At 42.2% G+C, this 16,654-nt stretch overlaps 1 protein-coding gene across 1 annotated transcript in view; it reads right to left on the bottom strand.

Moving 5' to 3' along the window:
* ALK (ALK receptor tyrosine kinase) overlaps positions 1 to 16,654 on the bottom strand; it is a 670,565-nt gene that overhangs the window by 443,150 nt on the left and 210,761 nt on the right. Inside the window, exon 3 of the mRNA XM_077774140.1 lies at positions 12,361 to 12,525. Within this exon, the coding sequence (XP_077630266.1) occupies positions 12,361 to 12,525 (165 nt within the window). The remainder of the gene's footprint in view (positions 1 to 12,360; positions 12,526 to 16,654) is intronic.

Here is a 16,654-nt window from a genome sequence, read left to right as displayed (position 1 = left end):
CAAAAAATAAGAGAAAAGAATGAAGCATTCCTGTGAGGGCTGGACCACTGTGGGTGATCTCTGAACAGTTGACAAGTCAAAGGAAATGAGGCTCTAACCTTCTCCAAAATCCTCATTTTGAAAGCATTAATTATTTTGATTGATCTATCTTTTAAAAAATATTCTCAATGTTCTTTTAATTTTAGAGAGACAGAGTATGTGTGTGTGAGGAAGGGATGGTAGAGGGGCCATGGGAGGGGGGAGAGAGATAGAGAATATCTAAAGCAGGCTCCATTCTCAGCATGAAGCCTCATGCAAAGCTTGATCCCACAGCCCTGGAATCATGACCTGAGCCAAAATCAAGAGTTGGACACTAAGCCAACTGAGCCACCCAGGTGCCCCCAAATATTCTCAGTGTTCATGATCTAACTTATAGTTAGACTCTAAACAGGGTATAATCTGTGTTAAGAGCTTGAGCATTGGAAGGATAGCAGCAAGTGCCCTGAGCTCTCCCATACTCAGCTACCTGAATACACATCACTGTGGAATGGATACCTTTTGGGCATAAACACATCTTGTTAATAAATGAAGAAATAAGAATTCTTAGGAGAGGGGGAGTATATAATCCAATGAATTATACCTTAATATAATTGTCTACCCAAGCAATATTGAAGATGAGAGTATTAAAAAGGAGCCTCTCATGCCATTGTTGCAGAAGTGAATTTAATGTCTATCTACTTTATGAGAAGACTGTTCTCATTTTAGGCACTCTCCTTTTTGAACATTCTAATTTTATTTATAAGGAAAGAATCATTACTTATTGGCAGCATAGTACTGCAAATGCCTCTTCCATTGCTTCCAGTATACAGAATGTTGATCACATCAGAGAGAAGACATTTGCCAAAAGGGAACACAACTGCAGGTCAGGGTACTCCATAACAAAGACACAAGGAGATGCCACACTATGCATGCAACCAGTTTCATTAACAAATAAACCCAGCATCAAGCATATTTCCAAATAATAACAACTTCCATGAAAATCAATTAAGAAAGACCCAATACCCAAGTGTGTTTTGATCAAGTATTTGACTAGCAATCAGTACTAAGAATTCTAAAGCAAGAAGCAGAACAAATCAAAATAAATCATAATGCTTTAGAGGAGAATAATTTGAACCATCGTTGTAGCCACTCACATTAAAGGTTCTCAATAATCTTTAGTGGGGAGAAATGAACACTGAAATCTGAAACTCCATGTATTCTATAGAATCTACTGCAATTCCATTTGCAGATGTGCATGATTAGCATTGCTGGTGAGGGTTCAGTCATACTCAGCAAACCCTTTTGTCATGTCCCCCAAATTGTAAGTTTAGAAGTACCCCTAGAGATGCTATACTTGGATACCTGGAATGAATAAGCTTCTTGTGTTTTAGGGTCAAGATTCTTAAATCAAGACTGAGTAGAACCCATTGTTTCAGGCTGTGTGGCTGAGATAACCATGGTCACACTGGGCTATATGTTACTTTACTATGCCATTTTGCTGTTTACAGAGTTGTCTTTCATGCATTAATTCCAATGATTTTTATAACAAGTCAGGAAAGACAGCACAGAGGTAAAATGACCCCCAGATCTCTCTTCATCTCACATTGGACCGGTCTTTCTCCATCTTGAATGAGTAAAGATTACCTTTCCAGTCTAAGTAGAATTACACTGTAGTTATCCCCATTCAAGAGAATTTTATTTTATTCCTCTTTGCAAAGTCCTGGCTTTCTTTCAATACTCCTCAAGTATAAATTCAAAGCGGTTAATGACTTTTCTTAAGCAGAGCCCAAACTTCTTTAAGATGTATCTTATCTGAACCATTTGATATATAGAAATCAGTGAAGCTAAAAACTGCACTAATAAAAGGCTCTTAATAAGAGGAAATAAGGAAGTCAGAAAGACAGCTTCACATACTCTTAGAGATTATCTAGTCCTACCCACTCAATTTACCAACTGAAAAACTGAGGCTTGAGCTCACATGTTAGCCAAGGGCAGACCCACCACTCCTGACTCCCAGCACAGTGTTCCTTCTGTTTCTAAAGGGCAGTGCTGGTTGTAATAACCCGATTCCACCTTCTCACACTAATTGCATCACCATGTAGCCTGGACAGCAAGCCTCCTGCTGTGCCTGCCTTAGGCAGTACTCTTCGCTTTGGCCATCTACAAAGAAGACAAAGGAGAGAAAGGACTTCCCTGAACCCTTCTGAAGACAAGGCTTTTACCAGACACCACAGCAGCTGTAACCTGATTATGTTGGAGAACTGAGCGAGTCTCCCCAGCATCACTAGCAGGTGGTCAATGCCATGAGCAGAATGTACCACAAGACATTTAATGAGGGTGAGTCCCACATAAGAATAAGCCCTGGGAAACACTGTGTTTTAGGAAGAGTTTGGTATAATGGAAAGGACATGAGATTCGATGTTCAAAAGCTGGAATTCACGATCTGGCTCTGGTATATAACAGTGTTGTAGACTTGGGCAATTTACTTCATTTCTCTAAGTAAGCTTCCATCTGTGGGTCAAGAAATACTTAGTGAATGTCTATTTTATACTGGACCTTGGGCCAGGCTCTTGGGATATCACAATGAATGAGAAAGACCTAGTTTCCTCTCTTTGATGCTTACCATTTAGCCTCAGTTTACCAGTCTATTCATTTAGTTATGCTAACAATACCTATCTCACCATGTTGTGAGAAACAAATGGGATCGTGGACAAAAAAGCACTTTGCAGACTGTAGCTCTTGCCATTTTCATTTAGGACAGAGCCAACGGCCAGTCCCTGAGCTGGCAGCAGCTCACCATAGGCCTTGCACGTATGGCTTCCCTGTCTTCTCCGGCCACCTCACAAAGGAGCTTCACAGAAACCTCCCTGGGAAGCATCTTAACTTCCTTCCATGGGTGAGGTAGCCTCAACCCAGATCCTCCATTTTGGAACATGACCCCCTCCAGCTCCTGCCTAGGGTGCCTTTAGTCCTTCTTACCCATAGGAGCCATACTCCTAGAACTTTTGCCGCTTCTAGCTTCAGTTCATGCTGCTAAAACAAATTACCAGAAACTTAGTGCCTTAAAATAATAAAAATTTATTATCCTAAAGCTGTCGGGGTCAGAAGTCTAACATGGGTTGGTGAGCTGCATTCCTTTTAGATGAGATTCAAAGGAGGAAGCACTGTATTGCCTTGTCCATCTTCTAGAAGCTGCTTGCCTTCCTTCTCTCCTGGCCTCTTCCTCCATCTTCAATGCCAGCAGATTCTGTGCTACCACTCTACATGGAATTGTGCCCTCCTTGATTTTAGACATTCCCCTGACTTAGACTTTACCTGCAGTGCCCTGCATTCAGTAGGGTACAAATTGTTGGTCTTAAACCAATTGTTAATTTAAGAAATGAAGACATACATGATTCAAAAAATAAATAAAATTGAAAAATTGATGCACATTAGCCCATAATGATCTTCACATCTCTGTCTCTCTCTGACCTCTGTTTCCATCATCACATCTGCTCTGACTCTAGCTCTCCTGCTTCCCTTTTTCATATATTAGGACCCCTGTGATTCCATTGGGCCCACACATATAATCCAGAAGAATCTCATCTGCAAAGTCCCTTTTGCCCTGTAAACTAACATATTCTCAGGTTCTGAGAATTCAGGTTTATTTGGGTGGTCATAATTTTATCTGTCATAGATAATTTTATCTGTCATAATTTAATCTGTCATACTCATGATCACCAGCCTCAGGGAGCTGACCTGACAAACTCATCTATGCTAGTGGGTATAGGAGCTCCTCTTTCTTCCCTCCATGGTGTCACACAAATTTCTAGTGGTAATGCTCACTTATCCCCAATCTCATATCAGAGCAAGGAATAGCCTTAGTGATAATCTAGTCCAAGACCTTTACCTTACAGATTAGAAACCCAAGGGCCATTATAGGTAAAGTGACATCCCTTATAACAGAGCTGGGATGAGAGTCCAAGCCCCTTCTCCCTCCAATGTCTGTCCTTCTTTCCTTATGTCACATGCCCTGTGAGCAGGATTATTAAGCTCACGTAAGGAGAGGCATAATCATCACCAGACAACCATGATCCATCCCCTCCCAGTGAAGGATTCCTTTAGAAGGTAGAGGTACTACCATGGGAGAGGCCTGCCCTGATGGAGAGGCAGGTAATACTTCACAGACACCCTGCAAGTATTCTGGCTCATTAAGGCACATCCCTCACTGACGCTCAAGTTCTGCCAATTTGGCACCAGAATCTCATTAAAATGAAAGAATCACAAGTCAGTTTGTTGAAGGGTTTGCTCAAGGGTCAGGATTTAAAGCCCAGTGACCTCATTGCTAAGGAGATGAGGGACACATTTCTGCAAGCGGCACCAGAAAAACTAACATGGCCTCTCATGGTGAGTTCCAGAGGAGGGCCAGGGATAAGAGGATACAAATCCACCCAGCGACCTTACGCTGATGAGAAGTTGGCTCAAATGAAAGGCACGGCCACTAAGAACCCTTCCGAAATGTCTGAAAGGGCAAAAATTCAATTGAAATAGAGTGTGCCACTGCTGCTTACATGCTGTACATGGTACGTGGGTACCTTCTTGAACCTGATGCACATTTCGTTCCCACACTTACCTTTCCCACACTTCAAGGACAAGTCAAGCAGAAAGAGGGTGGGGTGGGGGTGCTCTCGATTTGTGGGCCAATGTGAATGTACCCTGGTAGGCAGAAAAGCAACCTCCTTGTCTTTCCACCTGTCTGTCCCACCATTGCCAGTAGTGCTGGCTTTTTTTAGTTGTTGCTGCGGGAGAAAACAGTTAAGATGCCTTCTGCCCCCAACAAAAATCTAAAATAATTCAATAGAACATAGCCTCAAATGAGAATTTTTGATCCCCTTGTATTAAAAAAATAATAATATATTTTATTTTATTATAAAAGTAATGCATGTTCACAGACCCAAGTTTGAAAAATAACAGAAGACAGAAGAAAATACAAATCACTGATAATTCAGTCATCTAGAAATAGCTTATATCATCAAGTTGGCAGATAAAGACTTTTTCCATATGTATATACCTCGTTTTCTCTTTTATAAAAGATGTTATATCACACACGTTGTTTGATCTGTTTTTTAAAAATCTGGAATACTTTCCCATATTATTAAATTGTTTACATAGCATAAATGTAATATTCAGGTATACTATATTTTATTTAATGAATTCCCTATTGTTTGAGCATTTAAATAATTTCTAGTCTTTCACCATCATAAACACCACCACCACGGTAGTTTTTTAGATAAGCCAGTAGGAAATAATTGGTTGGAGTCCTTAAGTCTGTCAGGTAGTCTACAGAGAAAGGTATCTTTTGATTCTTGAGGGTTGCTTGTATTATTAGTAGCACTCAGCCCAGAAATGATTTCTTTCCTCTCTAAGCCATGTAGAGTCTGAGAGTAGAGATTGAATGGTCTTTGAAATTTATGACTCAGAGAGACCACAAGAGCTAGACTTGTCTGAGAGGCCTTCTTGGTGGAGGAGTGTCCGACCAGAGTAGCCAGAAGATGGGAGGTCAGTGCTCAGGGAGAAACATGCTGAGGCAGTCTCTTAAAGAATCTGTCAGAGACATAAGTGACCCTGGGGCCAGGTGACATGCCTTAACAAACCCAGAGGTCTGATCCCATTTATAGAGGACAGATGTCCTGCTGTGGTGTCCAAAGTGTACCCACCATGATTATATTTATTTTTTACTAAAGAAGAAAGAAAATGAGCTTTGCCAATAGTGTTATACAGTTAGGAACAAATGCATGCATATAATTGACGAATATTTACATAGAAGGGGTACATGCTCAGAAATATTCTACTGATGAGGCATATAATAAATAAATAAAGTTTAGAGACTATTGCCTGAAAACAGAAACTTCATAGTAGACAGAGCAAGCAGCATAGGAAGGGAGCTCCTGGGGGCTGGAGCCCAAGAACACTTTGCATAGACAGTTCAGTTTGGACCGTCCCATTTGAAATAAGTGAAAAGAAAGAACAAAACAAAACAAACAAAAACATTGTTCTGTCCTGGAGTGTGTGTGTGTGTGTGTGTGTGTGTGTGTGTGTGTGTGTGTGTGTGTGGTATCTGTCATTCCAATTGTATTTTTCTTCTATTCCCGTTTGCCTATCTCTACTGACCACTTCCCCAGCTTCTACACCCTAAAACCAGAGGTCTTTGCTAAAGGCTGCTTATGAGCAATTATTGACTGTCCTATGAGCCAGGTTACTTTAAAGATGATCACCAAACCCTGTGGGCAGGAAGCACCTGGCTTTAAGAATGCATTAGCACATTTCACCTCTGTGACAGTGCAGGGTAGGGGAAGAGGGTTGCCTGCAGGATGTGCTCTCAATGACATTCCAGCCCTAGAGTGCCTCTCAATTCTATCTCATCAACAGCCTGTCTTACCATCTCCATCCTGTCCTCATCCATGGAATTGGCCCTCCAGAAAAAGCTGTAAATCTACTCACACACACGTATCAATGATGGAAAAGGCTAATTTATGAGGTCCCACTTAGTGAGCCAATAATGCCCAAGAGAAAAAATGGGTGGCTAATTGCAAGTTTTACTGGATGGAGGAGGAAATGCCAGGCAGACTTTCATCACTCCATTTTCCTGTCAACACTGCAAAGGGTTAAGGTCAGAGCATGAGACTTAGAGCCAGCTCAGTGGACCAGCTGCAGCCCCCAGTGACAGTGGGTACAAGAGGGGGGTGCAGCCTGAGAGAAACTGCCTATCAAGGTTCTGCCTCCAGCTCAAAATGTGGCTCAGTTTCCAGGTTGCAGCTACTCCTGGGATGGATTCATTCCGAGAAGGGTTCAGAGACTCTTTTAAGAACACTGCAAACCTTGGGGCAGAGGAAGGAATTAAAGGAAGGAGGAAAAGTGCTGGGTTTAATCTGGGCTCCTCTGAAATCACCTAACCTAACTTCCTAAAGGGTCTAAGAGCTCCCAAGTGCAGGGAGAAGCACACAGGATCCACATGCCAGTCCACACACCAGGGGAGAAAACTCAATGTATAGCAGGTTGAATCATGGTCTCCAAAAGATATGTCCAAATCCTAATCCCTGGTACTCATGAAAGTGATCTTATTTGGAAACAAGGTCTTTGAAAATGTCATTAAGTATCTGGAGATGGGATCAGGCTGCATTTAAGATGTGGCCCAAACTCCAGTGACATATGTCCTTTTAAGAGGTAGATCTGAGACAGAGGACAATGCCATGTGAACATGGAGGCAGAGACTGGACTGATGCATCTACGAACAAAGGAACACGGAGATTACCAGCAGCCATCAGAGGCTAGGCAACAGGCATGGAAAACTTTCTCTTCCAGAGCCTTCAGAAGGTACCAACTCTGGTAACACCTTGATTTCAGACTGTCGGCTTCTAGAACTGGGATAAAATAAATTTATGTTGTTTTAAGCCACTTACTTTGTGTTATTTGTTATAGCAGTTACAAAAAACTAAGACACAAGGGTACAACAGGAGCAGACCAAAAAGCTGAATGATCCCACTCTGGCATTGTAGTTCCATCTGTAGCAACAGCATTAGCCATTGCATAATTCTAGGACAATGCTCCTTAGCCTTCTGAACCCAAGGCATCTTTTTTTTTTTTTTTTAATTTCAATATAGTTATCATGGAGTATTACATTAGTTTTAGGTATATAGCACAGTGATTCAATAATTCTATATATCACTGATGCTCCTCAAGACAAGTGCCCTCCTTAATCCCTATCACCTATTTCACCCAGCCCCCTGCCCACCTCCCCTCTGGTAACCACCAGTTTATTCTCTATAGTTAAAAGTCTGTTTCTTGGTTCCTCCCTCTCTCTCTCTCTCTCTCTCTCTCTCTCTCCTCCTCCTCCTCGGCATGTTTTTTGTTTCTTAAATTCCACATATGGGTGAAATCATATGGCTAGAGAGTATGTTAAGCAAAATCAGTCAGTCAGAGAAAGACAAAAGCCAAACACAAACAGAGACTGGAGAATCAGTCTTCTGGAAGAGAGTTGAGCTGATACAGGAAGGATGTCAGCCCCTCTCATCTGAGCCTACTCTCATTCCTCCTGGGTATACACATGACTAAGGGGTTATGAAGGGGTTCTGGGGAGAAGCTGCCAATCTGTTTTCCATTTTAAAGAAAGAGCCCATGCTGGAGACTAAGGTCTTGTCTTGCTGGAGAAGAAAAATACGACTACATTCCAGAACAACGGAAGTAGTAGATGTCAAACATGCTCCTGGCACTTCTTAAGAAGTCATAGAATGCCTCAACCTGATGATTCCTCAAGATTTTATTAATTTATAATATTGTGTTCCATCAAGATCATCACTTTTTATTATCTTGCTGCTCTGAATTGTATCTTCCTTATTATTCTCAGCTACAGTGGCTATAAATTAAAATCATTCAGAATTTATACTCTTAACAGTTCATTATCTATGATTGGTATTATCTCACTGCCTTTTTCTGGTCTTTCTTTATCCCCTGACAAGAAATATTGCAATAGAGTCTAAATACCATCCAACCAATAAATGTTGAGTTTTAAAAATTCTCTATTGACTGCACTACCCTAAAGGGCACCCCATTACTCCTTATCCACAACCAGCATCCCTTCTGCCAAAGTGACAGAGAAAGGGAGATTCTAAAGATTTGGCTATTAGGACTGGGATAAAGGTCCTTGCTTTGGTGCTGTGAAAATCGGGTACATCATTTTCTCCTCTTCATCTTCACCTCTTTCCCTGACAGTCAAGAGACATTAAGATACATCAGCTTGCTTCATGGGAAGCAACCATACTTCAGTGATCAGGTAGTGATATAATTAGTTGAATCAAAAAACAATGAGCGGCCCATTACTGGAAGTTCTGAATACCTCTCGGTGATACTCCAGAAGTGTGTCTACAATGGCCAGGAGGCTAGTCCCTTTCTCCTAAGACTGATCAAGTCTGTGTGAGTACATAGATGCCTCCATTAGACCCCAGGAAAAAGAAATACCCGTTTCTGACAGTGTTGAGATTCCTTCAAGTTATATTTGGATGTGTTTGTCCACTAAAGAACTTGACCAAGTGGACTGATGTATCTACAATGACTTTTGTCACGGCTAGTCACATCACTGTCCTTAATGTTAGTAAGAGTGTTTTTCAGACAAATAGAAGTTGGCAATACTCAATAAAACATGTATATTCCAATCCTGACTGATTTAACTAATTGGAAAAGGTTTGTATTCAGTGCATGTACTGGCCTTTTACAAAAACATAAAGGCACAGATATATTTCTACACTCAGGAACACTTATTTCTTTCTTCCCTCCTCTTCTTCAATTTGTTTTTCTCCTATAACTCAGGGTAACATGCAGATGCCAGAGATCACAAGAAAGTGGATAAAGGAGGAGAAACAGGTCAGAGAGTGGCATTCCTATGGGCATTCCTCTACAACTTGTTTAAAAATTTAAAAAGCACCAACTTTCAAATTGATAAAGTCTGACTCCACAAACTCTGTGGACAATTGCTATTTGTCCATATCTCCTAATCTCACTGAAGTGTGCTCACAATTCAACAGTCATCAAGTAAAAAATGCACAATGACCAAAAATACATGTACTACCAGGATTGTTGGGGATTAGACTCCAGGGCCACCCCTATGGAGGCATGAAAGGGGGTTCACGCTGAGAGTATAATAAATTTAGCTATGGCTCAGAATTACTTGAGAAGCCTCTAAAGACATTATAAAAAACCCACAAAAAACCAGGGAGAGAGTCCCGTGAAAATTGAGGCTCTGATGAAATACTGCATTGCATCCACCAGATGGACAAAAATGACAAAGTCTGACAGTAGCAGGTACTGGTGAGGATGTAAAGTCCTGGGGAGGAATGCTAACACCTCACAGTAGGGTATAACTTAGTACGAGCACTTTGGAAAATAACTTGGCACTCTCTATTGAAATGGAAGCTGCACCCCATGACCCAGCAATTCCATTCCTACTCTCTGCTCTAGGAAAATTCCCGGACACGCACATGCACCAAGAGTCACGTACAAAATGCTTACCGTAGTGCTATTGGTAATAGCCAAACCACAGAAATGACCCGAATGTCTAAGGATGGTGGAAGAGATCAATTGTGGTATTTTCATGCAGTGATTGAAAACCAAATGAACCACAGCTACATGCATCGACATTGACAAACCACAAAACAAGAGTATTATCTCATTTGTATAATAGGTTACAAACCTAATCGATACGTTGTTTGGGCTATATACATAAGTGGTAAGGTCATAAGGAAAAGCAAATAAGTGATGGACACAAAATAGGATAGTGGTTACCTCTGAGGGAAAGGAAAGATTTGGGATCTAGGTGGGCGACAGAAGAGGTTGTAAAATGGACTGGCAAACGCTCAAATTCCTATGCTCAGTGTTGAGAACGCACATGTTGCTTTTACTGTAATTGTTAATCCATGTATATATGTTTTACTTTGTTGCACATGCTAGATTTTATGCTAAAATTTAAAAATACACAGATTTTCAGATTCTGTCTCAGATCTGTTGAATCAGTATCTCAGGCTGTGGAAACCAGGCAGCACTTTGTATAAGTTCTCCAGAGGAGTCAGATGCACTATAGGGTTAAGAGCCACTCACCTACACACAACACTCCTCACCCCTTGCCAATACACATCAGGATCCAGGTGAAAGCAGCTTAAAATATAAATCAAGGTCAAGCAATTTCAAAAGTCATAAAAACAGAATAAAAGGTCAGCCAGGGAGTGGATGAAGAAAGGAAAGTTCTCTCACAGTTCAGGGTCTGAGGCTGCTAGAGAAGCCTGAGGTTAATAGGCTTATTTCTGTGCCACCTCCAACCTCCCCCAGAAACTTAATTAATCCAATTAGACTCACAGTACCATTAGCCTGAGATAACTGTCCCCCAAACCTGGGCCCAGGGCAGGCTTTCACCATAGCTTTTGCTGCAAAGACAGAAATATGATGTGGTAGAAAGTGTCCTTGTTTGGCACTCATCACAGCAGATATCTAGACCTGGTCCAGCACATACATGCTCTGTGATCTTTAGCAAGTCACTTCCCCTCTCTGAGCCCTCCCTTTCTCATCTGCCCTGCCTCTCTCACAAAAATTGGAATCCCATGAGACTGTATGTGGAAGGGCTTTGGAAAATGAAAGTACTTCTCTGAATGGTTCAGTAAGTCCGTTACATCAGTGGCTACTTCTTCCTACAAGTCAGAAACATAGGCTGTCAAATCTGAATAAGTAGAGTTTTCTGGGTCCAAGGAATGTGGAGCGCTAAGATTTTCCACAGTGAGACCTGAAGGCAGCACTAGGGCTTAGTGCCTCTGCATCTATCTCTAAGCACTCAGCAAATATTTAACAAACACCCACAACTTATCCAGAGCCTATCTTCTCCGGTCCCTTGCAATTCAGAAGGAGATGCTCATTAATAGCTCAGGACTACCGGAAACACCTTCCAAAGCTACAAAACAGCCTAAATATTCATTAATGGCTTTGAAACTAACATTTAACCAGTTATATAATAATTTCCAAATTAAAAATGCCAGATTTAGCAAATAAAAATGCAGGACACTCAATTACATTTGAATTTTTCTTTTTTTGTAAGTTTGTTTATTTTGAGACAGAGAGAGCACAGGAGAGGCAGAGAAGGAGAGAGAATCCCCTGATATGGTGCTTGAATTCATGAACCATGAGATCGTGACCTGAGCCAAAATCAAGAGTCAGATACTTAACCGACTGAGCCACTAGGTGCCCCTTAGCTTTTAAAATATAATTGGAAATTATAATAATTTTATTTATTTTTTTGTTATTTTTTAATAGTTTATTGTCAAGTTGGTTTCCATATAACACCCAGTGCTCATCCCCACAAGTGCCCTCCTCCATGCCCATCTCCCCCCTTCCCCTCCTCCCCACCCCCATCAGCCCTCAGTTTGTTCTCAGCATCCAAGAGTCTCTCATGGTATGTCCCAACTATGGCATGAGATATACTTACACTAAGAAACCATTTATTGCTCACCAGAAAACTCAAATTTAAGTGGGTGTCCTGTATTTTACCTGGCAACTCTATTCCCAATGGACAAACAGATCAGCACTTTCTCCTACATCAGTGTGAGAGTTATAAAATCCTATTTCCTTTACTTGGTAAGAGAGTGAAGCTTGATCCTGAAATTGGACTTGCATCCTATGGAAGGCACACATATTAAAAGCAGGTTTCAAAAGAAACAGGTTAGAGCAGGGCCAGGAAACCTCAAAACTGAAAACAGAAATAGACATTCAAGCCCTGTCCTGGCCCATCTGGGCAAGGTCTCTACCCTTTGTGGTGGCCTCTACCCTTACCTCTGGGCATCTCCTTGGAGTGCTCTGTCTCAGGCCCATCCAACAGGTCCATCTGGGAGGCCTCCTCAGAGGGCACACGTCGCCAGGACCAGCTCTGGTTCCCGAGGTCGTGGAGTGGCGGGGAGTACTCCAGCTCACAGGGGAAGTCAAAGCTGCACTCCAGACCTGCAATGACAGCCAAGGTCAGTGGAGCAAACTGTCTCCCAAAAGAAACCTTCCATGCCTCCACTCCAGGAAGGTGGCCTTCATCTCATCCACAGCCCTCATTCCTCCTGGGGTGACAGTCTGTCAGTTTCACAACTCGCTTGGCTCCATATTGCTGTAAAGAGGACTAAGAGAGAAAACAGGTGCTCTTTAACTCAGATTAAAGGAAGTATCTTCAGAGAAGGCAGGTGAAAAAAGAGCTACCAGGTAGGACCCAAAGAAGCTCTACATCCTCTATATCCTCTAACCTTGAGGTTACCTGGTGACATGAAAGGGCCTGAGGCCAAGTGGCTGGAGCCTGGCTTTGCAACCAGATAGGTCTGAATCTAAGTCTGGCTCTGCCACTTAGCAGCTGGATTAACTTCAGGCAAGAAAATTAGCCCCTGTGGCCTCAAATTTCCTCACCTGTACATTGGGGATGATAAATCTACCTCTAGAGTTTGCTGTAAGAGCCAGCACCATCATGCACTTTCTGTACATATGAGCCTGTCTACAGTGGATACTCGGGAAAAAATTCTCACCATGTTCCACCCTATTTGAGAAGAGAAGGCCAAAGGAACTCAGGCCTTTACTCACAGCCCTGTCTCCCAGCCCCAGATCTACTCTTTGCCCCCCTCCAGACAAAACGGCCAAGGTTATGACAGCTAATCTGGGCTCATTCTCTCTTGGGGAGGGGGTACAGATGGTCACTGGGTAAGGAGAGAGAGAGAAGGGAGGCAGGAAGAGGCCATGCCTTGGGACTTTTTATGACCTTTAACAAGGTTTTTTGTGACCAAACCATTTCATATTTGCCCTAATTTTTTTTAAAAAAATTAACGTTTATTTATTTTGAGAGAGAGAGAAAGAGAGAGAGAGAGAGAGAGAGAGAGAGACAGATTGTAAGTGGGTGAGGGACAGAGAGAGAGGGAGACACAGAATCCAAAGCAGGCTCTGTCCAAGCTATCAGCACAGAGCTCGATGTGGGGCTCAAACTCACAAACTGTGAGATCATGATCTGACCCAAAGTAAGATGCTTAACCAACTGAGCCACCCAAGCACCCCAATGTTTGCCCTACTTTTGAGATATACTTACCTTCTCCTTCCCCTTCCTAACTCAATATGTATTCCCCAAAGTGGCTGAAGTACTTTGTACCCAGTAGGTTCTCAATGCTCACTGATGGATAAACGGAATGTGTGCCAAAGTGCAAGTTATTCATCCACCTTTGACTTCATTGTCTTCCCTCAGCCATGGGGACATGAAGAAAGGGAGAATATGATATAAAGAACAGAATACTGGACTTGGTGTCCGGGCTTGGACAGTCTCGTCTCACATGTGGTACTTGGTGCCCTCATCTGAAAGACATGGGTTTGGACCAGATGACTAGGGAAACAAATGCCCAGTGAGACCTGGGCTCCAATTCCAGCTCTGCCACCAATTTTGCCAGTGCTGTTGAACAAGACATTACACCTCTCTGGGCCTCAAGTTCCTCAAATACAAAATGAGACTTAGATGTTTTCTAAAGTTCCTTCTTGATTTGGCTTTTTCAAGATTCCTAAGTCCTGTTCTCAGAAGGGTTAGAGGGAATTTGATAAATCAATCTGTGTAGTGGTGCTAATGAGTGCTAACTCCCAATTATCATTGTGTATTTTAACAGCTGCTTCTGCAGGTACTGCTACCTTGAACTCCAAGATGAGTTTGGTGTTAAAAATTTCAGAATGCTGAGGAGATGGCAGTCAATTCTACAGCAGGCAGCTGATTATCACTGCATTGTCTCTTAGTCACACACACAGGCCACTAAGCCCTGTCCCAGAGTGGGAATAATATAATTCCTGATGACTTTAGCCAAACTAAGTTTAGGTGAGGGCTGGTGGAGGCGGGGAGAATCCTTCAATTACACTTCTATTAAGTATCTTTCTACTTCTTAGCCAGCAGAGATTTATGTACCAGCTGCTCTCCGGGAGCTGCCATCTTTTTGGTCCTAAGGTTAATACTACTCGACCCTTCACAATACAGACGATTCACCTTCATAATGGAGAGCTGAAATGGGCAGGACTATAGCCTTGTTTGAGTTGACATACCATCTGCTGCCTACATATTTATCAGCTTTGAAGACTTTCTACCTGCCTCTGGGGGCTGAGCTGCTGCTCTGTCCATGAATTGGTGTCCATGAATTGTAGACTGCCTTAATCTTCAACACTTACTTGCCAGCCACCTAGTTATGATTGCAGAATGCAAGGAGAAAGCTGGTCCAACATTGTGTATTTTGTAGCATAAAAATTATCTTTATAATGAAAAGTGTAGCCACTAATCTTGGATTTTCTGAAGAGGGTAAGAAAGATCCGGCCATACTAACAAACGATCCAGTCAAAAGATGGGAGAGAAAGGTACTGGCCATTCCCATCCCATACAGACAATGATTGGTGACTCTCCCAGAGCTTCCTCTTTTGTGGCCCATCCTCTATCTTGATTTTTCTTTTCCAGTTGAAGTCATTCTATTTCTATTTGGAACAGAGGGGTGGCATGCAAGGTCAGATACTGCCTGGTGCATATTCAACAAACAGACAACAGAATATACAATCCTAGCATCAAGCATCATCCGTCCTGGGATCTTTAACTCTGAAGAGTCAGAGAACTGGCTGTGTTTGGACCAAACCCTGCCTAGTGAAACAAGTTCAGCCCATGCTCCAATTATCAAATCGGTTCATTTTGAAATTCTTGCTCCAAGGCAGACTCCCTTTAGCTGTCAAAGCTGCTTTGGCTTTAAACAGAAAAAAGGTTAACATTACTGTTCATTTTGGGTGAAACTGAATTGGCTTTTTAACATTCCAACTTAATTTCTCATAAAATATCAAGACAGGTTTCTTTCTCCCGCACTAGCCTCAGTGCCTTTCTAGGAATAACACCTGGACTCATTTCTTTTTTTTTTTTTTTTTTTCTTAAAATTTATTTCTAGGAGAGAGAGAGACAGCGTGAGCAGGGGAGGGTCAGAGAGAGAGGGAGTCACAGACTGAAAGAGGCTCCAGGCTCTGAGCTGGCAGCCAGCACAGAGCCCGACGCGGGGCCCGAACCCACGAACCGCAAGATCATGACCTAAGCGAAAGTCGGACGCTCAACCGACTAAGCCACCCAGGCGCCCCACCTGGACTCATTTCTAAAAACACCAGGATAAGGAACATTTTCCTTGGGTCTTTTCTAAAGTTGTAGACCTAGGGTGCTTCTTGTGTCTCTCTCCCTAACCCTCCTCTGACCCAGTCCTGGTTGGATAGGGACTATACAGTATGTTTTACAGATAGGACTCAGAGGGATCAAGGGTTTCAGTGAAGTGTTTAGCCTTAAGCAATTCAATGGCAGAGGCAGGTCAACACCCAAGGGAAGGCTTGAGAAATAACATTCACTGAGTCCTAGCTGTCTACCAGAGACTATGTGAAGTCTTTTTTAAATTTTTTCTATGTCACTGTTTTTCTGATATCACTGTATTTAATCTACAGAAAAGCACTGAGAAGAGTAGATGGTATCGTCTCTCTACAGGTTAGGAAACAGAGGTTTAGAAAGTTTACTCTACTTGCCTAAAGATCAAAGGATCACCCTAAGGAAGAACTGGAATGTGACCTAGGGCTAGATAATGATGATTGAGATATTTTTCATCATACCGCCACAGTTTCAAAATCTCAATCCAGGGCCAACAGAGTAAATTAAATAATATATGAGAAACCTGGGAAGTGTTGTATTTTGGTTATTATTTGACCCAAAGTCTACAACTTCTTCATATCTGCAAAGGCTTGTCCTTTACCCTCAGGGAACAGATTTGTATTTCCTCTGTGTCAGGCCCATTTTGCAAAGCGACTGTGACCTTCAAAATATTCCAGAGATCTCAGGGCACCTAGGTGGCTCAGTCAGTTAGGCATCTGACTTGAGCTCAGCTCATGATCTCATGGTCCATGAGTTCAAGCCCTGCATTGGGTTCTGTATTAACAGCTCAGAGCCTGGAGCCTGCTTTGGATTCTGTGTCTCCCTCTCTCCCTCTGCCCCTCCTCTACTCTCAAAAATAAATAAACATTTAAAAATTTTCAAAACAATCCAGAGATCTCAAATTTATTTTACCTATCAGGA

Source organism: Crocuta crocuta, unplaced genomic scaffold, assembly GCF_008692635.1.
Source record: "Crocuta crocuta isolate KB4526 unplaced genomic scaffold, BGI_CrCroc_1.0 scaffold246, whole genome shotgun sequence".
NCBI classification, from domain to species: domain Eukaryota; kingdom Metazoa; phylum Chordata; class Mammalia; order Carnivora; family Hyaenidae; genus Crocuta; species Crocuta crocuta.
The sequence above is the reverse complement of the archived record's forward strand: the minus strand, read 5'-3'. Positions and strand labels throughout refer to the sequence as shown.